This window comes from Rhincodon typus, chromosome 30, assembly GCF_021869965.1.
Source record: "Rhincodon typus isolate 14 chromosome 30, sRhiTyp1.1, whole genome shotgun sequence".
Classification (NCBI taxonomy): domain Eukaryota; kingdom Metazoa; phylum Chordata; class Chondrichthyes; order Orectolobiformes; family Rhincodontidae; genus Rhincodon; species Rhincodon typus.
In genome coordinates this window covers 7145086-7171030 of record NC_063361.1, presented here as the reverse complement: position 1 = coordinate 7171030, position 25945 = coordinate 7145086, and the positions used below count along the sequence as shown (strand labels likewise).

General features: G+C 41.9%; 1 protein-coding gene across 1 annotated transcript in view; it reads right to left on the bottom strand.

Moving 5' to 3' along the window:
• The window catches only part of LOC109920687 (proto-oncogene Wnt-3), a 66717-nt gene that overhangs the window by 26017 nt on the left and 14755 nt on the right, over window positions 1-25945 (bottom strand). The window contains exon 2 of the mRNA XM_048614627.1: window positions 11711-11976. Coding sequence (XP_048470584.1) covers window positions 11711-11976 — 266 coding nt within the window. The remainder of the gene's footprint in view (window positions 1-11710; window positions 11977-25945) is intronic.

Here is a 25945-nt window from a genome sequence, read left to right as displayed (position 1 = left end):
ATGTAATGCAAGTTGACATTCAGTTTGAGAATGTGAAATGTGGGTCCAGAATTAGTGTCTTAAAGCTAAATAAATGCAATGACAATTATACGAAGGTGGAGCTAACTAATGTGGGACTGGGTAAATAGGTTGACATGTAGAGGCAGTGGCAGAGGCAGTGACAAGAAATATTTCATAACAATCCCCTCCATAAAGAAATGTTCCATTCAGGAAGGCGGAGACCACCAGAAGGATTTACCATCAGTGGCTGACTGAACAAGTCAGGTATGGCATCAAATTGGAAAAGAAACAGTACAATTGGACTAAGAGTGGTGGTAACCCAGAAAATTAGTAAAATATTGGAAACCAGCAAAGGATCATTAGGAAGAAAATGAGAGGGAACACCAGAGCATAACAGAAACTAACAAGAAATATAAAACCAGTAAGTTTATAGAAGGGGAACATGATCCTCACAAGATGAGTCAGGCATTATTAAAGGAGAATGAGGAAATGGCTAAGGCTTTGTAAAAAGTATTTTGTATGTGTCTGCACAAGCATTATCCCAAGAACAGTTGACAATCAAGGTGCATAAAGAAGAGAAAGAACTTGGATTAACCCAATTACTACAGAAAAGATAATGGGAAATCTAATTGAACTTAAGGCTGATATGTTTAATGGACTGTATTTAAATATCTTAGAACTGGCTGTAGAGTTGGTGGATGCATTATTTATAATCCTGCAAAATTCCCCAGATTCTGGAAATGTCCCAGCAGTTTGGCAAACTGTGAATGTGACATTCCTTTTCAAGAAAGCCTGGAGACAGAAAGCAGGAAATTAATTGTCTGTCAGTGGGACAATGCTAGAATACATGATTGAGGAGTTAGAGGCAGGACAATCAAAAAATCATATTACAATCAGGCAACATTAACTTTGTTCTGTGAGAGGACAACCATTTTTCAGAAATTTATTGGAGTTCTTTGAGGATATAACAAGTAGAATGAATAATGGGAACCAGTAGATGTAGGTTATTTAGGAATCTTAAAGATGCCTTATAACATAACTTTCAATCTTATTAGCATATGTTAGCAAAGCTGGAAGATTTATTAACCTACAGCAAAAAGAGAATAAAAAGCCAATTTTAAGATTGACCAACTGTAACGAGTAGAGTCCCAGAGGGATCAGTGCTGGATTCTCACTGTTTACGATGTATACCAATTGAATTTGGATGAAGTGATCGACTGTGTATTGCAGACCAAATTTTCTAATGATACAAAGGTAGGCAGAAAAGCATGCTGTGAGAAGGATACAACGATTCTGTAAAGGGATACTGATACTTTAAGTTCGTGGGAAAATCTTTGGCAGAAGTACAGGTCATCCATTTTGGCTGATAGGATAGTAAACCAAAACACGATTTAAACGGAGGGAGCCTGCAGGGTGCTGAAGTACATGAATCTCAAAAAGGTCATTAGGCAGATACATCAAGTGATTACGAAGGCAAAAGGAACACTGGACTTCATTTCCAGGGCCTGGAGTATTCAATATAGTCTTTAGTGCAATACATGGTTGAGACCATATGTAGAGCATTGTGTACAGTTGGTCAACTTACTGAAGCAGGGACATGCTTGTATTGAATGCAAGGTTCACTGGCTTAATTCCTGGGATGATAGGTTTGTTTTACAAGGAATGCTCGAGCAGGTTGAGACTATACCCATTGGAAGAAGAGGTGATTCTTATTAAAGTTATAAGATTCTAATGGGGCTCGACAGGTTAGATGCTGAGAGGACTTTTCCCCTCATGGGGAAAATAGAATTCAAAGGATACAGTTTCTGAATAAAAAGAAGTTGAGGAAGAGTTTCTGCTCTCAAAGGGTCAATCGATATTGCAAATCCCTTCCCCAGAGAGCAATGGTAGCTAGGTCATTGAATATTTTCAAGGCTGACTTTCCACACAGACTCTCTTTATGGCCTTGCTACAATGAAACTTCCTATCAGTTTTGGCACAGTAGCCAGGATGCAGAAAGCAAGCAAGCTGTGTGGAAAGTGCAGTTTGTTGCACCCACTCCAAAGCTGTCCTGGATTCCAAGACCCTTGCAAGTTAGTGCAGTGCAAAAGTTCACTGGGCCTGCTGTGCAGAAAATCTGGTTCCAAGATACAAGGGTCAAAACTCCACATAGAAGAATCTATAACCTGATGACAAACCGGCTTTCCAAATTTTGAATGGGAAACTTTGGGCTTTCAATGTGGGGGTGAGTATGGGTGCCAAGTCGACTACCATCCCACCCACTCCCAAGCTCACCCCCAGAATACAGAGAGTGGCTCGGTACCAAACTTTGAAGCCCAACCACCATATATAAACAAATAAGAGTCAACTTAGCTTGTCAAAGCCTTGATTTACCACAACGTCACACTGCTCATTCCATAAAACAGATGAGTGGGAGTGGGCACCCTTTTGTAAAAACGTGTTTTAAACATCATGACAAAGGAGATAACTATACAATCTTTATAGGGTGCCTTTTGCCCTTTGGGCGTACCTGCTGCGAAAGTAGTAAACCTCCTCTTTCTTCCCACCCACCTCTATTCCAAATCAACCCCAACTCCGTCAGGTCAGCAAACTCTGCCTGCACAATACTCCACTGATTTATTTCACTGTGAGAACAATGTCTGCCATTGTCATGGGTCTACTTGCAGTACTGGCAATGACCACACAGATCCCCGGCGCTGCTGGGACCATTCAAGGTGTCAACCTAACAGATTGGCCAGCAACTCCAGAGTGGGCAGAAATCCCACTTTCAACCTGTTACTGCTGCCCACAGCCCATTACTGTCACCCATGGCCCGTGATTGCTGCCCAAAAACGTTAGTGCAGTCCAATACAGGTTACTGCTGCAGGACAGACCTTATCTTTGCTGATCGGTCTCTGACTGTTTAGCCAGGAGTAAGGCCCGTCCACTACAATGTTCAGCCTATTGTGTGAACAAATTCCAAAAAGTTAGATGCTTTTGCTACAGTGAACGTCATATGCCCAAAGACGACAAAAGAGCTAATCGCACCATTCAGCATTCTGAAGGATTGGTACCTGAATCATTGGAAGTTGAAGGTGCAGCCTACAACAGGAAAAGTAACTGCATATAAATGTGTTTTTTTTATTCATTCACAGGATGAGAGTGTTGCTGACCAGGCAGCATTTATTGCCCAGAGGACAGCTTAGAGTCAACCAAATTGCTATGGGTTTGGAGTCACATGTAGGCCAGACCAGGTAAGGGTGGCAGATTTTGTTCCCAGCGGACATTAGTGAACCAGATGGGTTTTTCCCAACAATTGACAATTCATTCATGGTCATCATTAGATTCTTAATTCCAGATATTTTGCTGAATTCAAATTCCACCATCTGCTGTGGCGGGATTTGAACCTGCATCCCCAGAACGTTATCTGGGTCTCTGGATTAACAGTCCAGCTGTTACCACTCAGCCATTGCCTCCCCTTAATGGTCACCTATTCCTCACACCGGTACATTGATGATGAAATGCAGCCAATGCAATTCGGTATGGAAACCACAAGGTGGACAAGAATAGACTAGCAACAACAGGACTACCAGCATGTACAGACCTCAACATTGTGACCATTCATAAAATCATTTAAGCTATCAATTGCAGAAGAAAAGGCTAAGAGTACTCATAATAAGTCAGTACCAGAGTTACAACAAATATACCTTGTCATAAGAATCTTCAAAGGAGATATCCAGAATCACAACTATTATGTTCAACATACATAGCAACCATTTTCACTGAGTCGCTGACTACCTTTCCAAATTTTCAATTGTTAGATAGTTAAGGGACACTTAAGTACACGAGTGGCAGCCAAAATTAGTGCAACAGTCTGTCTGCTTGGTACACTTGAAGGGATCATACCTGACAAGAGACCACAATATATAGGTAGCCATTCAGGGATGTGACAGCCTCACCACACGAACCCAGATGCAATGATCTCACCAAATGAATGGTTTGATTGGTTAAACCACTTATCATGAAGCGCAGGGTGACGGAACAGGATCTTCATATTACCATGTTACATATAAAAGCTACAATTCCAGATACCGGCTCACAGTAGACAGCAGGGGTCATGTTGGAAAGGCAAGTCAGGACAAGTGTGCCAAGCCGTCACCTGTCCAAGTTCTCAGGACAAAATTCTCAGAAGTTGATTCATGACTGATATGCAAATACAGAGCTCTATATAGGAGAGAAGGTCAGAGTCATACACCCTACCCCAAGTAGATGGCTACCCTGCAGAAGTGTGCAAAGTATGCTGTGAATCTTGATCCTATAAAGTCACTTCACTGAATAGAGCAACATTAAAGAGAAACAGAAGCCACTCCAGGAACTGTATAATACTCCAGCTGTGCACAGAACACACACAAAAATACACCTGGATAATGAAGGTGTGGTAGATTACCATGACAACAACAAACATACATTAGACCAACTCACATATAAGACAAGAACAGCTAATTGTGAAATCTACGTGAGATGTGGAAGTATTGTCATTTCGACTCTACGTCATACAGACGCTTGGGGCTGAATCCTCCATTTTTTTCGGATATGTGTCAATTTTGTCAAGTTTCGTGGACAGAAGTTTTCCATGAAGCCTGGTGATATTTCTTGCTGTATCACTCCAAACTCGCCCCACTGACTACCTACCTGGGGCCAATGGTAATGTTCTTGTTGAATGTTAGCCAGATTCTACCACTCACATACCCAGAACAACTTGCCACTGCCAGGATATCCTGGAATAAACTGCCATCCCTGGCACTGGTTTTATCTTTAAAATATAGTTGTGCACCTGGACAAGCACTGTAAGTCTAGAGGGGGCCACAGGGTGACCGACATTTGCCCCAGACATGACAGAGAAGGGGAAATTTGTGCTTTGCTTTGTGGGCAGGGACTAGGAAGTCCTGATAGATGGGGTGGCACAAAGGAGGGCTGTCCTCTACCTCCAAGACCGGCAATGGAGGCCATACTGCCAGGCCCTGCCAACCTGGGTCAGGGTGCCCCCCAGGTAAGTGAAATCTCAGTCACCTGCAGGAATGGCCAGTATTGTACGAAGAAAGACAATGGCCTTCACCACTCTGCCAGGGTAAGAGCCATCACCTTCTCTCTGCTTTCTCACACAAAGTCTACTGCACAGTCCTCCGACCCGGGCTCATGCTCCAACATGCTCACTGTAGTCTTCAACGTCTTCCCTCACCCACCCCAACATCCAACACTAACCCTGCATGGTCTCTGCGTTTTCTACTCACTCAACTGGGATATCTTACCACTTTTCCTGCATCTGCAGCAGCACTACCAGCTGTGCCATCCATTTTCATCTTACTCAATCCCTCTCTTGCTTCTCATTGCAAGAGAAAGGAGCCCATAACAGGGCGGAAAGAACCAAGACAGGTAGTGGACTGCCCAACATTCGGCTCCTGACCTTTTATGAAGAGAGTACTCTAACCCTGAGCATCCCAAGTGGCTAACTAACCATGTCCAAGTCCCTGGACTAGTATCAGAGGCTGCCCTTGACTTATTGCACCAGGGCCCCCTGGCTAGAAGATATCTCCTTTCATGTGACTGAAGTCTGCTGACAACCATGGTAAGCTTCCTAGCTTTGAGTCTGTGCTAAAACACAAGGCAGGTCAGAAGAATGTGAGCCTGTGTCTCTGGATGAGGGAGCAAAGTGCTGAAAGGCAAGGACTCTGTGAGCATTCAGTTGGCTCGAAGGGAATGACTACCAACAGTGAGAGGGAACAGCCCTGCGGTGCAGCTTGGTCCAGCCATGAGCTTTGTGTCTGTCCCTGCATCCATAGTGTCCTTGCAGCAACATTGCATTGCTAGTTGTAGGCGTGCACCGAGGTTCAGCTTTGAAATGCGGAAGCATCCTGCATAGATCAGAGAGGCGCAGTGACAGTCCCGAAGGGCTGCCAGGTGTCAAAGTCTGTGAACAGGGGGTGCATGCAGCTGGTGCTCTGGAGTACGCCCTGAGGCTTTGTTGCCAAATGTCCAAGATGGTGGTCCCGAGAACAAGCAGCAAGCTGGAGTGGCCAAGTACCTGCTTGAACTTTCATGTCAGGAATTCACAGCATCTAGTTTCCTCGCCGTGGTGGCAGAACAGAAGCTACATATTATCACTGAATCTCACCTCATTAATGAGGTCATTAACTAGCAATATCCCGTGTTAGCAAGCATCTCACTGCTGCCTAGCAAGAATCTTGTCTTGACAACTGGAACTAATTTGGAAAATGTAGTTAGCTGCTCGCAATGTCGAGATAGGCCTTGTTTGAATTATTATCCCTGTTTGAACGTAGGAACACACTGTAAGTGTGTGTAAACCACAGCGAATGTCAGTGAAACTTTGATTTCTGGTATGTTTAATAACCATAGCTGCACCACAAGGTCATGGAAGCCTTGAAACAAACAAATCCCAGTGGCAATGGCATAAGGAAAGACTAAAGTGAGGAAAGCCATTCAACCCATTGTAGCTATTCCTTGAGGTCCACTCACTCCTCCATCTAATATCCCACTCGCAGTTAACCGGCCTCAACTATTTTGCTTTGAAGAATTCATCTAAACATTTCTTTACATATTTATATAGCACTTCTCATAACCAATGGGCCTCTGAAAACATGTACAGCTCATGAAGTCCTCTGTGTTGTCACCGTTGTATCATAATAAAACTCAGCAGCCATATACATTCAGTGATCTTCCACAAACAGCAATATGATAATCTGATGGTCTGTTTTGTTTTTGTGATGTTGATTGATGGATAAACATTGGCCAGGAAACTGCTCTTATTAAAAATAACACTAATGTATCTTTTACACACAGAGACAAGTGGGGTCTTGCTTTGACATCTCATCTGAAACATTACCTCTGAAAGTGCAGCACTCCCTCCATTGGGCACTGGAGTGTCAGCTAGAGTATGGATGATAGTAAAATGAAGGGTATGCAGGTTAGTTTGATCTTAGAGTAGGATAAAAGGTCAGCACAACATCGTGGGCCGAAGGGCCTGATCTGTGCTGTACTGTTCGATGTTCTATTTTCTATGTCCGAGTCCTGGACTGTTATGGAATTAAGAACCTTTTGATTCAAAGCCAAATGCAGTACCAACTAAGCCAAGGTTGACAATCTCCTGGTCTCTTTTTGCCTGGTGTATTAATTTTTTATTCACTCGTGGGACATGGGTGTCACTGGCTGGCCAGTACTTATGCCCACTCCGAGCTGCCCTTGAGAAGATAGTGATGAGCATCCTTTTTGAACCACTGCAGTCCACTTGCTGGAGGTTGACTCACAATTCCCTTAAGGGAGGGAATTCCAGGATTTTAACCCAGTGACGGTGAAGGAACGGCAACAGATCTCCAAATCAGGATGGTGAATGGCTTGGAGGGGAACTTGCAGATGGTGTATTGCGAAATTACAATCCAGGATCACGATATTTATGTAATTATTCATAACTGTTGGAACTAGCTCTCAATAACTTGTACAGTTACAGCAGAAGTGATCTTTATAAAAGTTGAAACAGCACAGATAACACTTTAATTTTCTACAGAAATTGATTTTGGATCATCAAAAACATTTCAGTGTTTAAATCATAACTGTCAACTTGCATTGTCTATGTTTAGATTCCAAATGTTCTGGTTAATTTGTACAGGATAAAGAATCAAAAACACGTGTCCTGAAATACAGGGACAATAGATTGTGTAGCTCTTGGCTGAAGTATGTCTATAACCAACACACGAATGCTTTGTATGGTACTTGAAATAGACCCATTAAACCCATTAATGACTTGTATGTTACAAGTAAGGCACTGGCACACAATGATCAAGAAAGAAAACAGTGAATCTGCATTCATAGAACACTTTCTGTGAACCCAGATTGCCCAAAGTGCCTTACAGCCAATTAAATACTTTTGAAGTGTAGTTATTATTTTAATGTCGGAAATACAACAGCCAATTTGCACGTAACAAGTCCGACAAATAGCAACAATGACAATATAATCTGTGTTGATTTGATACTTCATTCAAAGGCTTGCACCTCCAGTATTTCAGCTCAGCACCACAGTATCAACCTGCATTACATGCTGAGGGTTCTGAAGTGTGGCCTGAGCCCACAATCTTCTGACCAAGGTGAAAGAAGCAAGCAAAAGCTGAGACCTTCAAGCAAACACTGATAGCCTGCTCACAAGTGCTATATATCCTGTGTTGGTCCAATGGGGGTTGAGGCATGTAATGAGGCCAATGACACCATCTTCCAAGACTATTAAGCCAGCAACTCCTTCCATTGAATATATACTTACAATATAATAATACAATGCAAGGAACCTCTCAAAATGGGCACATGGAAAGTGGATTCTAAAGCAGGTAGAATTGGATTTGGGAGGGGTTAGAGGTGACCCTAAGCTTGAAGAAGGAGATGGAATTTCAAAGGAGGACATAGCAATGATGATAGGATTTCCAGACAGTAGGACACAAACAAGAGAAAACCTACCAGCAATTATGAGCAAAAGGGACAGAGATCAGGGCTGTACTAGGTGCTACAAAAATGGAATATGCATTTCTATCATGTCTTTGACATGTTTTACAATATCAACAACAAAATATTGATCAAACAACATCTGATGCTGAATCCTATAAAATATTAGGGCAGGTGACCAAAAGCATGGCCAAAGAAGTAGGTTGTAAGGAGGAAACAGAGAGAAGTGGAGAAGTTTAAGGAGGGATTCAGGCACAGCCAGCAATGTAAGGGTGTTGGATATTGAGGATACATAACATTTCCGAATTAGAGGAATGCAGTTTTGTCAAAGTTGCGTTTCCAGCACAGTTAGAAATAAAGTTGATTTCATTTACAGTGCTGTTAACAGCTGGAGTACTACAGACAGGGTGAAAAGGGCCATGAGTGTGGATTTGAACAGTTGAAGCAGGTCCGCTGATATTCTTTCTTGCAGCTAAAGACAAATATGGATTATGCTTCTGTTTTAAAGATTCCTTAATGAAGGATGACTGACACATACCTGCAGGGTGCCTAATTGTCAGTGCGTGCCAGAAAGACACACTGGCTTCTCACCATCTATCTGTTTATACACCGCAAACACCTGGATGGATGTTTTTCATGCCAGAATAGCTAATCTTTCATTTACAGCACCAAGCTTGTTCTGAAGTGTAAACTACCGTCTGACATGTCCAGCATTAGGAAGCTATCACAATAAATGGGGTTTAATTTAAATATAATTAAGGCCGAGATAGATAAATCTTTGATTTCCAAGGGGATGAAAGATTATCAGGAATGTGCAGGAATATAGAGTTGAGCTTAAAATCAAATCAGCCATGATCTTATTGAATGGTGGAGCAGGCTCAAAGGGCTGAGTGGCCTGCTTCTGTTCGATGTTCGTATGCAATCCCTCCTTCAACTATGCTCTCAAGCATTACACTAGCTATCTTCTCCCACTCAGTCTCCAAATGTAATGTTTCATTTTAGGCCTACGCCGACCTCTTTCAAAACCTCCTAGTTATTGCTTCATTCTTCTTCCAATGCGATTATCTAAAGCACCATTCTCTGTGTTGTGAAGATTTCTAATACATTGTTGTTAATTGGGAACTTGTTTTCTAAAGTAGAGTTAAATGGACTCCGTGAGTTCTGAAGAAGGGTCACTGTACTTTCTCTCCACAGATGCTGCCACACCCACTGAGTATCTCCAGCAATTAGTTCGTGTTTTTTTGTTTTTAGTTTTGTGAAGGTGACTTTTTTTTGAAAGGGTCAGAAACCTTTTTCATCATCAGGTTTTCCAAGAAATCATGTGATTTAAGCTAAATGTCCAAACAAGCCAGCTACTGGGACAATTGCTGATGTGTTTACTAATTTAAGATTTACGATCCAGAGAAAGGCTGTTGGACAGTGGCTGCAAGTAGGTCCAGTTCATAGAGAAAATATCCATGCCAGCACATAGGCAGTTTTGTTTCACCAGTCTCCAGGCCGTCAGACCCGGAAAGATGTCAAAACCTGTTTTAACAGTTCAAACAGACAGCGCTGATAAAGCCCAGAACTCTTCATTGAATCAAAACATACAGAAGAGGTCCTTTGGCCCATTGAGTTCAGGTCAGCCACTTGATGAATTCTCATTTGTGGATGTGTGGCAGGTTCAATGAGACTTTCAAGAGGGCTTTGGACTATTGTTTCCATTTAAATAACGTGCAACGTTACTGGGGAGAATGCAGGAAATTTGCACTGATCTAATATGTTCAAGCAGCCAGACACAGCGGACTGAATGGCCTCCTTCTGAATCTCAACAATTCTGTGATTTTGGCTACTGGCCCAGCAATGAAGGACAGTCAGTTAGTGGCAGGTCACCTTGGGTTAGATGGGCGGTGTTGCCAAGACCTTATCAATGGGAAACAAGCATGTCTTCCTTCATTTGTTCCCTCTCACTCCCTCAAGGTAATCTTGCCACAGCGGTGACTGCAGGCCATCTCGTGGAACAAGTTCCCCTCTAGAAAAGTCACCTGGCAGCTGTGACTACCAGTAAACTTGAGTAGTTTTGCGTATGTTTTCAGGACTCTGCCATCTTGAGGTGCCCTTGGGTGCTTGTTCCTGTGGTGCCCGGTTGGGACTGCCAGAGGGACACTATTGCCTCTTGCATCAGACCAACCAGTTCCTGTTCCACCCACCATCCTTGTCCAAAAGGGAAAAACCAGTAAAACTTGTGAATTACACATACTGGCCTGACTTGTTTTGTATACCTCAGAACAGTGCTTCAGAGCAATCAGTGTATTCATTTCAAGCATTATTATTTATTTTTGGTTTTTCCCTCCAGATGATTGGATGGTGATACCAGAGGTAGCCAATCCACTGCGCATGTTTGCTTTCTGACTTGGGTAAGAAGCAAATAGTCAATTTTCCAAATGTTTGATTTTCTGCTTGATTCTTTGGGAAATCTCGACAGAAAGAGGGTGAGATTTACACCGATGCTAACACTGTTCAGCCATGACTGCATTGGAATAGTGGCTGCAAGGTAATGCACACCCACCTCACTTCCTCAGCCCCCTTCACTTCATCTAATCCAGTCTCTTTAGTTAAATACATTAACTGTATTTACAGTTCAGCTCAGTTAGTGGTCAGTCAGGCAAGTGTGTACTCAGTGTCCATCTAATATGGAAGTCCCTGATCTACTTACTCCTTCAGTGAAATATTGAGGGAGTGCCGCTATATCAACTGTGTTAACTCTCAGATGAGATCTTAAACTGAAACCTCCCCTCCCACTGCCCCGTACCTCTCCCTTGCCTTTGATGATTTACATTGTCCTTAACGTGCTTTGCACACATTATTCAATTGGATATACGCTGGTGGTTAACAGATGGAAAAAAAAATCACAGCTGATTCGGGTGATGGGAAAAAGCCTTCAGTTGTGTGTTGGAGCACTTCTGGATATTAAAAAAAACTGGAACCTCAAATAACACCTGAAATAATTTGAACATCCCATTCAAAGTGTCACTGTGAATATCCTTCTCTCACAATAGACAAAAATCCTTATTTGTACAAAAAGGCCATGTCAAAATATTCAAATTAAATTTCAATTCAAAATGTTAATATTTAAAAACATCACAGTTTTTCAAGTTAACCTCTTTCCAACTGAACACAATCCGGTCTAAGACAGATGGTGGTCCCATTCTTTCTACACAGCCTAATCCAAAGCCAACCCAATCCTTACCGTTCGTCCAGCTTCATTGTTGTGCCTGTTCATTGCAGACCTAGCATCTGGCCTGTTCTCTCGGGCATCAGCAAACTCCCTGGACACCAGTACGCCAAACTCAGCATCCTCGCTGCAGCCTCCCCATTTCCAGCCTTCACCTGGTGGGCCCTTGTGGTGTGAGTCACAGCCGCAGATAGTGTTGGAGCCCTCGGCACAGGAGCGTGTCACGGCAAATGCCACTCCAGCTGAGGCAATGGCATGGACAAAAGCAGATTCCCGGGTGGCTGGAAGACAAAAAGCAAATGGGTACAGGAGATCAGAACATGTACAGATTTCAACACATGACACAGGAAAGAAGTCAACGAGGCATTTTTTTAAATACACACTAATGGTTATGATTTATCTGAAAACTATTGTGAACATGCTTATTGCCAACATTTATATTTCTATCACGCTTTGAAACTTAATTAATATATATTAAATACTACACATGGTATTGTGGGATCAGAGAGTTGTGCCTCTTCTGAGAGCCAATTTCTGAAATGAAAATGAATCTAAATAATGCTTTAATTTTACTTTAGTTTTATGTTATTTACAACACCAAGGTTTATAACATCAACAGTTTTAGAAAACTGGCCCAGGTGTGCTACTAAATCCAAAAATGCAAAGTAATCAAATGATTTACAACTTGCAAATATCTTCATTAATATATTTACTGTTGTTAATTCAAAAAGAAAATTCAATATTTAAATTGAATAGAAAGTTTTGTCTTATGTTTAAACTTTTTGAACAGCTTGCAATTGTGTCATTTTGTTTTCCAGAAGAATATTGCTATTCTTACTCCTCTCTTGAAGTACCTCTCACTCATGCCAAGAAACAGGTTCACAGGTACAGATAGCCTTCCATGACCCTATGGCTTCAATCTTCACCTGTGTGGGTACCACAAGCAAACCAGGTCCTGTGCAAAGGCATTTTTTTTTTCCTTTATTCATCAGCAGGATGAGGGCATCACTGCTAGGCAGCATTTATTGCCTGTCCCTAATTGCCCAGAGGGCAGTTCAGAGTCAACCACATTGCTGTGGGTCTGGAGTCACATGTAGGCCAGACCAGGTAAGGATGGCAGTTTCCTTCCCCAAAGGACGTTAGCAAAGTAGATGCATTTTTCCAACAATCAACAGTGGATTCATGGTCATCATTAGATTCTTAATTCCAGATATTTTGTTGAATTCAAGTTCCAACATCTGCCGTGGCGGGATTCAAACCTGTCTCCCCAGAACATTATCTGGGTCTCTGGATTAACAGTCCAGCAATAATACCACTAGGCCATCACCTCCCCTGATGTACAATTTTCTGTGCAGGCTGCTGGATAACAATCAGGAGAGGGACCTTGACTGTGCTTTTTGCCTTTCTTACTCTGAAGATATTAAGATGGTGGCACTTCTGTTAAGAGAATTCCTGTTGGTGAGGTTCATCTCATTAAAAGAGTCATAGGTGGTAAGCCCCACTTCATTAACAGGACTGTCAGTAGTAATAGTTAAGCTTTCAACTGAATCTCAGAGGTTTGCTTATAATCTTGAGTTCCCTTTTCGTGACTTCAAACACCCCAGCCATTGAGTTGCATGCTGTGGACTCCATTCAAAGTATGCGTTATCTTTATCTGTGAGTTGTGTTGGAGCCATTTAGGAATGAGATCAAGTTAGGTGGAATCACATCTGATTACTATATCGATTCATTAAATAACAAATGCTGTTATGCAATGACTTCTGCATTTTAATGGTTTTATATAAAATTTCCCCAGACATTATTTCAATTATTCCACTTAGTTTAAATAGTTAACCTCAGCCTTACCTTCATAAAGAAAACAAATCAGAGGCATTTCTTTAGGATCTCCAGACGTTTTTATATTGTAATTACAGAATAGGATGATTTTTGCTTCACAAATCTATTACCTTTGAAGGAATGGGGTTCTAGTATGTTTGACGTGGGCTGTTCAGCTTTGATAAATGAGTTCAAGTGCATTGTGGACTAATAGGATGAAAGCGTTCTTTACTGGCTGTGTCCAGTGAAACTGCACTTTAGCAGTACTTCATTGGTTGTAAAGTGCTTTGGGATTTCTTGAAGTTGTGAAAGGTATGAACAAATGCAGAGATAGTGAGAACTGCCGATGTTGGAGAATCTGAGATAACAAGGTGTAGAGCTGGATGAACATAGCAGGCCAAGCAGCATCAGAGGAGCTGAAACATCAGCTTTACTGCTCCTCTGATGCTGCTTGGCCTGCTGTGTTCATCCAGTTCTACACCTTGTTATCTATGAACAAATGCATTTCTTTCTTCCTCTCCTTCCCTGTTTCTTTGTTTTGTTTGTTCTCAAACTGCTCAGAATGGCACAGGAGCAATTTTATTACATATCCTCTTCTCTCTTGTTATCCTTCCTTTGTGATGGTATCAACCCTATGCTTGGCTTGTCTTCCCCAAGCTAACATTGGGGCTTCACTTTGTGTTGATTAATTATCAAAACTGTACATCCTACCTACTGAGCAGTAACACATAGGCATTTCATCATCTGATTCCCAAAGCACCACTTGGCAGAAATAGTGCGAAGGCACACTACACCAAATTTTGAAATATACCATTCCATGTCCAATTGCCTTCTGTCCTCCACCTAAGATACTACTGTCCCAGCTAATATCATTCCTTAACTGATGCTATTGCCTTGTTATCCATGAGGCCTTGCTGTGGCAAATTGACTGTCATATTTCCTGCATTACAACAGGGACTACACTTGAAAAACTACTTCCTTGGCTGTAGAGCAGTTTGGAAAGCCCAGTTATTGTGAACAATCCTATATAAATGCATGTTTTGCATATATAGTGGGGCATGGTTCCCTGTGTTCAAGCCCGGCCCCGCACATTGGCAACCATTGGCTCTTCTGCAACCATGGGCCTCCTTCACAGGTACCATTGGCCAGCCACAGTAAGGATCAAAGTATAGTTCAGTCTCACCTTAACTTGATGGCCCTGTCCATTGAGCAATGGTCATAGACTGGGAATGTTGACTACTTTTCCTCCTTGGCCCAGGGTCACTTTATAATAGACCATTCAGTCCTCTGAGGCTGTTCCACCAATCATCAGATCACGGGTGATGGGTACCTGAACTGCACTTACCACTTTGGCTCCATAATTCTTAATAGCATTGTATGACTAGGATCCCTGCACCCAGTTAGCATTAGCTACTCAGCACATCTCAGATACTCATCCAGTGGACAGTCACACTTGGTTCTGTAATGCAGATATGCATTGCCTGATCTCTATTTATTCACATTTTTCCATCTAACACAGATAATGCTGCCAATCATCCCCAGCAGTCTGCTCTAGTATTATGTCAGTGTACTGCAGTACATGACTGAATTTAGAAAGCTGTAGTATACAAAGATAAGGAAGGAAAGAAAGAAATAGGGAAAACCAAAAGAGTCATGCATGCACTACTTTCCCTTTACTTTCTCAACCTCAGGCCTTCTCAAAGCACTGTACAGCAAATGAAGTATTTATGAAATGTACTCTCTGCTGTAACATAGAAAACACAAGTCAAATTGAATGCAGCAAACACCCACAAAATTAGATAACTAACCAGATAATCTGTTCTAATCGTTAGTCGAGGAAGGAGGGTTGTTTAGGACAGTAGGCAAAGCCCCCTGCTCTTTTTCCAGGTAATGTCATAGGGTCTTTGCCATCCATCAAATATTGAGACAGCACACAGTTTAACCCACAATGAAAAATACTGCACCTCTAAAATTGTAGATGTCCCTCAGTATTCCGCTGGAGTGTCAGCCTGGGTTATGTACTCATATTATTGTACAGTTCACAGAATTCCTGTGTACCCACAGTAATGTTCGTTATCAAGTTTGCTTCATGTATGTTGATGCTCAGGTTCATGAAGAGAAGGTTCAATGGACCAAACAGCCTACTCCTGCTCCTGTTTCTTGTGTCACTTTTTCTCCGGAGAATCAAGCCAATTTGACAGCGTAACCTAAGATAAATATTTATCCTCTGAACTGTTGCATAAAAATGTGTCAGCTTGAAAAAAAACAAGAGAAACTTTGGATTGTTACAAAAACCCAACTGGTTTTCCAGGAAATGAACTTCCCTGCCCTGACTGCCTCAAACACAGCAATGTGATTCTCCATGCTCTCTGGATAACTAATGGTTGGCAATAAATGTTACCTAGCCAACACCACCCACATCCCGAAGCGCGGAGGGGAGGCAATGGCATGTCATTAACATCACTAGTCATCCAAAAGCCCCAGCCTAATTTTCTGAGGACACGAACTGATATCACATCATGGCAGATGGTGAAATTTGAATTCAATAGAAGTCTGGCATGAAAGGTAATCAAATGGCAACCATGTATTAAAACAAAGAACTGTAGATGCTGCAAATCAGAAACAGAAATTGCTGGAAAAACTCAGCATCTGTGGAGCGAAAGCAGACGTTAATATTTTGGGCTCAGTGACCCTTCTTCAGAACTTCAGACCTGCTGAGTCTTTCCAGCAATTTCTGTTTTGTACCCACTGTCAATTGTTTCAAAAAAAAACTAGTTCAATCCTTTAGAAAAGGAAATCAACCATCTTTAACTGGTCTAGCCTACATGTGACTCCAGGCCCACCATAATTTAGTTCACTCTTAATTGCTCTTTGGACAATCAGGGATGGACAATACATGCCAGCAACACCCAGATCCCACAACGAAGTGGAAGATATATATGTATATATGAACGATTACATTTATGACTGAAAGGGAACATTGGCTGTTAGATAATAAGATACAGGAGTTGAAGACACGGGAATGTCCTGATGCCAGAACAGACTCATGTTATGAGAAGACAGTAAATGAGCGAGCTGCCAAAAGATAGAAGAGCAATGGATAATGACCCCCGGGACACAATCGTTTCGATAGAGGAGAGATGTCCTGGGATTATATGAGAGAGTAAGTCTGAGACAGTGATGCCAGAGGTGTGGGAATGTCCTGTGACAGCTCAGGACAGAGACTGACTCTCATGCCTCGAAAATGAGCTCCATTACCTGCTGAGTGTCTGAATCTGGCTTTGTTAGCTCGGTGTCACACTGTATTATTAATACAATGGAGAGAGTTACTTCAGGCAACGTTACCCACTGCCGAGTTCTGGCATTCCCTGACAAATCGTAGCAACAGCCAACTATTCTTAATTCTAGTGTGTCCCCAATCGGGTGGGATAGACTAGGAAATCCCTATTGAAACACTTTCATCAAAATGACTAAAGGGCGTGTGAATGGCGCAGCTATGGCCGTAATCACTAGTTCGCGCTGATATAGTTTGCCCTCTCTCGCAGTGGGGTAGAAGCTTAACTCTTTTTCTCAGTATAAGCTTATTTTGCTCTTTTTAATCCCTTTAGCTCATGAAGCATCAACACTGATCCTGAGCGTTTCGAGCTCAGAGGCCAATAATGATTTTTTTTATATGTATATATATTTAAAGGAGATATGCTTTAAAAATGTAATTTAAATGGCAATAATGAGGCAAGGCCTGTCTGTAACATCTTGTCGGCTCTGGTGACCCGGGTTAGGTTGAGGGGCGGCGCTGAGCAGGCTGAAGCAATGTCCCGGGCCGCGACATGTACACGCTCCCCACTCATCGCAGATACTCGGTCTCCCACAGGCCTGGAGCCCTGTCAGGAGACAGAAGCAAAAACAATAATCTCCAAACAGAGGGGACCAGGGAGAATTAATAAATCCCCAAACAGAGGGAGGAGAGGGGACCAGGGAGAACTACATAAAATATATGAGAGGGGGACAAAATACTGAAAGAACTGCAGGTGCTGGAAATCAGAAACAAAATAAAATTGCTGGAAAAACTCAGCAGGTCTGGCAGCATCTAAGGAGAGAAATCAGAGTTTACGCTTCAGGTCTAAGTGACAGAACAAATTGTACATCACCTTGGATACCCCTTTCCCCAAATGAATTAATTCATACAATTTTTAGAAAAAACCTTGACTCACTCGAGCATCAAATTGGCAACGTTGGAGGAGATGACTCGATTGTGCAACACAATCACTTCCCCACCTGGAGCCAAAAAAAAACCCGCCAAAACCTCACCACCCCCGCCCTGCCCCGCCCCGCCCCAAGCACAGCGATCCAAATACAAAATGCATCATAAACCAGTCATCAACTGCTAAACCTCCTCCTTCCTTCCTTCAGTCCTGAGCTGCGTTCCCCAAACCACAAAAGCTCCACATCCTTGAGTGCACTGATACATCAGTAATCTGTCAGCAACGGGTCGGAATATATCTTCAGGTAGAGATCACTGGTAATAACATTCCCATCATTATCGCTGCAGGAACAGGCCGACGCAACAGTGAGAAGCAGTTATGGTCTGTGTCACTGTTAACGTGCCTTGTTGCTAACCCTTCCCAGACTACAATATTTTTCGGGAAATTAGAAGTAGGTTTGTCAATCCTGCAGGATTCTCCTCGAGTTTCGAAGAATCAAGGGTTAATTTCCTGGACGACCCAGGTGAAAATTATTAAAAAGTTTGTTTACGTTTTTGTCGATGTTCCTCGGTTAGGAAAAGGATTTGAAAGGAATGGATGTTTTATTAATGGTATATTGCCATCAAATTGCATGCTCTACTGAAATCTAATTGGGTTAAATGCAAACAGAAAGTGCAGGTGAAACTCAGCAGGTCTGGTAACATATGTGGAGAGAGAAACCGAGTTAATGTTTGAAGTCCAAGATGATTTTTTCAGAACTTTAGGTTTGGTTTCCCATTGGGGTTTGTCTCTCACTGGAATTGTCTGTCACTGGGGTCATCCACTGGGGATGATCTCCCACTAGGAATTGTCTCTCGCTGATGATCATCTCTCTCTCTTTCTGGACTGGGATCTGTGTCTCACTGGGGATTGTCTCTCACTGATGATCATCTCTCTCTCTCTCTCTCTCTGGACTGGGGTCTGTCTTTCTCTGGGAATTGTCTTTCATAGGGGTCATCCACAGGGGAATGATCTCCCACTAGGGATTGTCTCTATCTGGGAATTGTCTCTCATTAATTATCATCTCTCTCTCTTGACTGGTGTCTGTCTCTCACTGGGGTCTGTCTCCATCTGGGATCTCCTATTGTGGACTATCACCCACTGGGTTTGATTTTGAACTGAGAATCATCATTTGCTGGGTTTAGTCCCAAAGCAATATATAGTTAATTATTTTATGTGATACGTTATTATTAGTGCAAAACCCAAAGATTCAGCTCTATAGTTAAGAAAGCTGATATTTAAATGCAAGTAATTCATTTTCATTTCCTTTAACTGACAATGATAAATGATTGTATTAATTTTACCAGTAAATGATTGTAGCAGATTGTAGCAGGATGGAGAACCATGTTTGATTTTTTTTTCCCATTCCTAACCCAAAGTGCTGGGACCAAATTCATATATTTAACCATCAGGGATAAACTGAGATTGAACATGGAACTCCCTGCAGTGCAAGACAAATTGAAAACTTGCAGTTTATTGACTATGGCTGATCGCTGTTCTCATGGAGAAACTAAACCCCACCATCTATACTGGCCTTCACCCTGCATTGGCACTTAGAGGTAACAATTGACAACTTTGTTTTGTTGCCGATCTGATCCATATCTCAGTGATTTCTTCACAACATCAGTCTCAAGACTATTGATCTTCACTGATCATGTATTCAGGTCAAGCGAATATAACATTATATAATCAACACTGACATTAGTAAGGCTCAACATTCACATCAACAGCTACTAAGTTTGGAACCTATACAGAGATTCTGCAATGAAACATCCCTCAAATGTAACATATAATCATGTAACGTTAGTCCTGTTCCTTCACTCATCATCTACCTTTTCTATTTTTCTCGTATTTATGTAAGTAAGGGTTGATGGCAGACAGAAGTTGAACACTTTCCTCTTTTAAGCATCTAATATCAGCATTAAGGCCTCCCATGTACAGGTTCGCTGCAGGGTAAATATCCCATTACTCAAACTCAAAAGTATGACAACAGTCTCACATTAACACTGGAATCTACATCAATTGCAGTTTTTGTTTTTAACAAGTGGTCCTATTGGCTGTTTTGAATGAGATCACTGACTTAGTACCAATCGGGACATGTTAGATATCTCTGCAAAAACTAAGCTGTTGGAACTCATTCATGTATGATCCTCAATTTTATCCATTGTCTTCTCCAATCCTGCTCTTAACCACTCTCATTAAACCCCACCTACTTCAGATTGCCAGACATTTCAATGGAAGAAAGACAGTTTTAAACGGAAGCAACTGAGAATTCAGATATAGAGAGCTGCTTTATCACTGAGCTCCAAATGTGAAAACTCTTGAAATAGCTGCAAATGGTTTGTTGGAAAGTCAACTAGATTTATAGCTACCCAAACTGTATTATGTCTATAGTGTCTTGACATATATAATGACTCAGAATCATGGAGTCTGAGAGATATACAGCACGGAAACAGACCCTTCAGTCCAATTCGTCAATGCCGACCAGCTATCCTAAATAAATGTGATCCCATTTGCCAGTATTTGGCCTATATCCCTCTAAACACTTCCTATTCATATACCCATTCAGATGCCTTTTAAATGTTGTAATTTTACCATCCACCACTACTTCCTCTGGCAGCTCATTCCATACACACACCACTCTCTGCATGAAAAAGTTGCCCCTTAGGTCCCTTTTAAATCTTTCTCCATCACCTTAAACATATGCCCTCTAGTTTTGGACTCCCCTACCCCAATGAAAAGACCTTGTCTATTTACCCTATCCATGTCCCTCATGATTTTATAAACCTCTACAGGGTCACCCCTCAGCCTCCAATGCTGCAGGGAAAATAGCCCCAGTCTATTGAGCCTGTCCCTATAGATCAAACCCTCCAACCCTGGCAACATTCTTGTACATTTTTTCTGAACCTTACAAGCTTCACAACATCCTTCCTATAGCAGGGAGACCAGAGTTGCACGCAGTATTCCAGTAGTGGCCTAACCAATGTCCTGTACAGCTGCAACATGACCCCCAACTCCTATACTCAATGGACTGACCAGTAAAGGCAAGCATACCAAACACCTTCTTCACTATCCTACCTACCTGCGACTCCACTTCCAAGGAACTATGAACCTGCACTCCAAAGTCTCTTTGTTCAGCAACACTCCCCAGGACCTTACCATTAAATGTATAAGTCCTGCTTTGACTTACCTTTCCAAAATGCAGCACCTCACATTTATCTAAACTAAACTCCATCAGCCACTCCTCGGCCCATGGCCCATCTGATCAAGATCCCGTTTTACTCTGAGGTAACCTTCTTCGCTGTCCACTACACCTCCAATTTTGGTGTCATCTGCAAACTTACTAAACATACCTCCTATGTTCACATCCAAGTCATTAATATAAATGACAAAAAGCATTGGACCCAGCACTGATCCTTGAGGCACACTGCTGTCACAGGCCTCCAGTCTGAAAAGCAATCCTCCACCACAACCCTCTGTCTTCTACCTTTGAGCCAATTCTGTATCAAAATAGCTAGTTCCCCCTCTATTCCGTGTGATCCAACCTTGTTAGCCAGTCTATCATGAGGAACTTTGTCGAACGCCTTACTGAAGTCCATGTAGATCACGTCCACCACTCTACCCTCATCAATCCTGTTTGTTACTTCTTCAAAAAACTCAATGAAGTTTGTGAGACATGATTTCCCACACACAAAGCAATGCTGACTATCCCTAATCGGTCCTTGTCTTTCCAAATACGTGTAAATCCTGTCTCTCAGGATTCCCCCCAACAACTTGCCCACCACTGACGTCAGGCTCACCAGTCTATAGTTCCCTGGCTTTTCCTTACCGCCTTTCTTAAATAGTGGCACCATGTTAGCCAGCCTTCAGTCTTCTGGCACCTTACCTGTGGCTATTGATGATACAACTATCTCAGTAAGGGGCCCAGCAATCACTTCCCTAGCTTCCCTGATTGGGTCCCGGGGATTTATCCACCTTTATGCATTTTAAGATGTCCAACACCTCCTCCTCTGTAATATGGACATTTTTCAAGAGGTTGCTATTTATTTTCTCATATTCTGTATCGTCCATTTCCTTTACCCAGTAAACACTGATGCAAAATATTCATTTAGTATCTCCGCCATCTTCTGCAGTTCCACACATAGGTGGCCTTGCTGATCTTTTAGGGGCCCTGTTCTCTCCCTAGTTACCCTTTTGCCCTTAATGTATTTGTAGAATCCCTTTGGATTCTCCTTAACCTTATTTACCAAAGCTATCTCATGTCCCCTTTTTGCCCTCCTGATTTCCCTGTTAAGTATACTCTACTGCCTTCCATATTCTTCTAGGGAATCACTTGATTTCTACTGTCTATACCTGATTTAAGCCTCCTTCTTATTCTTGACCAAAACCTCAGTTTCAAAGGTATAAGAGACAGAAGGAAACCATCTTCTTGAGAATTATAATATTGCCAATGGTTTTGAAAATACTTTAACATTTAGTTAGTTAGCAGCAACATAAATGTCATATCTACATGTAGCTAAGACGGGTAGATCCTGCACAGCCCACAACTCATGAAAGAATTAAAAAAAAGACTCAGCACAACGCAGAGCAGCATGGGATCTGCTGAGATACAGACTGGAACTGACAAATGATAATTCATTCAAAACAGCTGAGTTCACGGGTTTGAATTGGCAGCGAAACATTGATTGCGCCGGGAGGACCATCAACTCAGTGAAAGATGCTCTGAGGTCTGCCCAGAACTTGGTTTTCCAGAGCAAGGAGTTGACCCCAACTGAGTGTTGCAGACTCACACATTCCAAGGTCCTGAACCACATGCTGAGGAATGCTTTAAAGCTTGGGGCAGCTGCTGTTAAGACACAGTGGAGAAAGACCACTGTCTGAGGTCTTTATGCCGAAGTTAAATGGGGGTCTGTTCTGTCATTGTACCCTCATTGAACTCAGATGCACGTAAATATAGTCTTGTACAAGTAAGAGATGCCTTTGGTTTGTTTGTTGGATACAGTCAAACTCCAGTGTTTGCGAGTATCCTCATATGCCACTGTACAGAACCGATCAGCGTTTGTGATTGTGTGTGTGTGTGTGTGTGTGTGTGTGTATAAAAAGATATTTCTATGAATAAAGTATATTTTTGAAATAAAAAAAAGTAATGAATGAGCTGTGAAGTGTTTTCACACAACTGTGATCTATATCTCAAATTTATGGTAGTTTATGACGTTTTATGGGTATGTGACTTCTTGACCCATTGTACCTACATTTTCCCTGCAGGTTTTAGCCCCATATATAGCTATACAAAAACTGGGGATGTTTGCTGTTTCACAGCAATTAAGACCAGAAGATATAGAAGAAGTAAGCCATTCAGCTCATTGAGTCTGCTTTACCAATGAGATCATGGCTGACTTGATAATCATCAAGTCCAGTTTCCTGTCTTTTTCCTAAAACCCTTGAATACCTTACTAATTAAAAATCTGTCTACCTTGAATATACTTAATGACGCCACCTCTATAGCCCTTTTTCCTAAAGATTTCTATAGATTCACTAACCTCCAAGAGAAGGCATCATCTCTGTCTTAAATATGCAATCCCTTGTTCTGAGATTATGCCATCTGGTCCTGGATTCTCCCACAACGGGAAACAATCTTTCCACATCTACCCTGTCAAGTCCCAAAGAACCCTTGTGTGTTTCAATAAGGTCACCTGTCAGTCTTCTCAATTTCAATGAGAACAGGCCCAACCAACTCAAACTGTCCTCATAAGATAGTCCCCCCACACCTAATATCTGCCTAATGACTGTTTTCTGGATTGTTCTCCAGTGCCACAATATCTTTCCTTAGATAACAGTCCAAAATTGTTCACAATATCCCACTTGAGCTCTGACCAGTTCCTGAGATTGAGCTTGATTTATTGTCGTCACATGTACCAATATACAGTGAAAAGTGTTGTTTTGTATGCTATACAGACAGATCATACCATGCAAAGTGCATCAAGGTAGCAGAACAGAGTGCAGAATACAGTGTTACAGCTGCACAGAATTTGTAGAAAGAGAGATCATTATTAACATTTGACAGGTCCATTCAAGAGGCTGATAACAGCAGGGAAGAAGCTGTTATTCAATCTGTTTGTACATGTATTCAAACTTTTATATCTTCTGCCCAATGGAATAGGGTAGAAGAGAGGATAACCGGAGTGGGAGGGGTCTTTGATTATGTTTGTTGCTTTCCTGAGGCAATGGGAGCCTTATATAGTTTCAGCAAGACCTCACTACTTTTATACTGCATTTGCCTTGAAATAAAAGCTAACATTCCATTTGCTTTTCCTATTTTCTGATGAACTAGGATTTTAAACTTTTTGAGATTAAATTGTCTTCAACTCCTCTATTCTTCCCACCAAAGTACATAACCTCACATTTTTACACATTGTATTCCATTTGCCAAGTTTTTCCCACTCAGTTAACCTGACTCTCTCCTACTGCAGACTGCTTGTGTCAGGCACACCACTTAGCTTCCCAGTTATTTTTGTGTCATCTGCAAACCTAGCCGCAGTGAATTCACTTTCCTTATCCAGGTCATTAGTCTATATTGTAAATAATTTTGTCCCCAGCACTGATCCCTGTGGCATTCCACTAGTTACAGATTGGATAACCCTGGAGATTGCAGCATCTATTTCCCATTGTTGCAAGTTTGGATTTTAATACTCTACCTCCAATTTCAACACTGCACTTTAAACCTAAATTCATGTGAAACCACATCTATGTGACGTCTCAATTTTCAGTCAGAAACATCACTGTAATTTCCCATCCTGGGATTGGCAATTTAGTACCAATTAGCACAGCGTTCTTCTGTGTGAACCTTGCTACTGTATCGGGACTTGAACTGACCACAATGACTTCATTGCCATCAGAAAGCAAGGATTGTGTTACTTCTGCAAGGGTCAGTTTCAAACTGTGAAAGCTGAAAGCAGAGGTTGGAATCCTAAAAGCCACAGAGTGGCTTTGAAGGTGGAAAGGCGAGGATGTTTGGGAAGTTGCAAGCTGGGTTACCCAGCCAACAGCTTTACAACTCTGAGCAATCTTGCCAGAGGTGAGGTCAGACTTGCATCAGCTACCTGCCAGGTAGCATGGGTAATAAATTAAAAGAGTTTTGACCCACCTGTAGGCAAAGTGGTGGTGTCATTGAGATCATTCTGTTGGCAGACAGGATTCTTACTAAGATTGAAGCCTGGTGCCTTGAGGTGGTATCCTGGTGGCCAGCTGGGGATTGTTGGTTCCTCCACTGTGGCCACACTTTCATTTAAGTTTCAGAGTGCACCTCCATCCCAAACTACACTGATAGTGACCGCGCAGCTGCTGGCTTCCCACAGTTTTGGGCACTCCAATTAGCTTAGTCACCATCATCCAATGTCCCCAATTGAATGAGGTTCCTGGAGACACCCTGTTAATCTGTGCCATCTGGGAAGATTGTGCAAGTAGGCAGGACCCAGAAATCGCAAGGGCTCAGGACCTACATGTGATCCCAATGTTTCAGTATCTTCCATATTAAGAAGGTCATGCCCATTGAGCCTGATTGCAAACTTGGTCAACAGTTTAGAGCTTTCAGCACCACAAATTTCTTTTCTCAGAAGAAGGAAGATTTCCTACACTGAGAAACCGTTGAAGAGCTGACAATAGGAATGCCCATCGCAAGACTAAAGAGTAAAAGAGAGATGGAGAAAAATGTCAAGAATCTGTGGCGTAGAAACTCTATGACCATAAGACAAGAAGTTGTTAGGTGACAACAAGCTGGGGGTTTTTGAGAAGCTGAAACAGTAGCGGAACAAAGAATGAAAGAGAAGATGAAATAAAGGAGCAGAGAGGAAGAAATTCTCCATTTAGTTCTGAATACACATACTATGTATTTAAAACATGGAATGTATAATTTAAATACTTACATTATTTAGTACACATAAGTTTAATAACTAGCATCCCTTATCCGATCTCCTATAAAACATTGTCTGTATGAGTATAATAATTAGAATAAGAATGTGCAGCCAACATGGAGCATCATTCACTGGGGTTAGCTACAACAATATTGTGGGTATGATGCTTATGCTTTTCTGTTTATTAATTATATTGGAAAAAGCAATCATAAATATTATGCATGAAGCTGCCTGATCGACATTGCTATCAGGTATAGGTTCCTGCTGGGTGCACTTATTGAGAA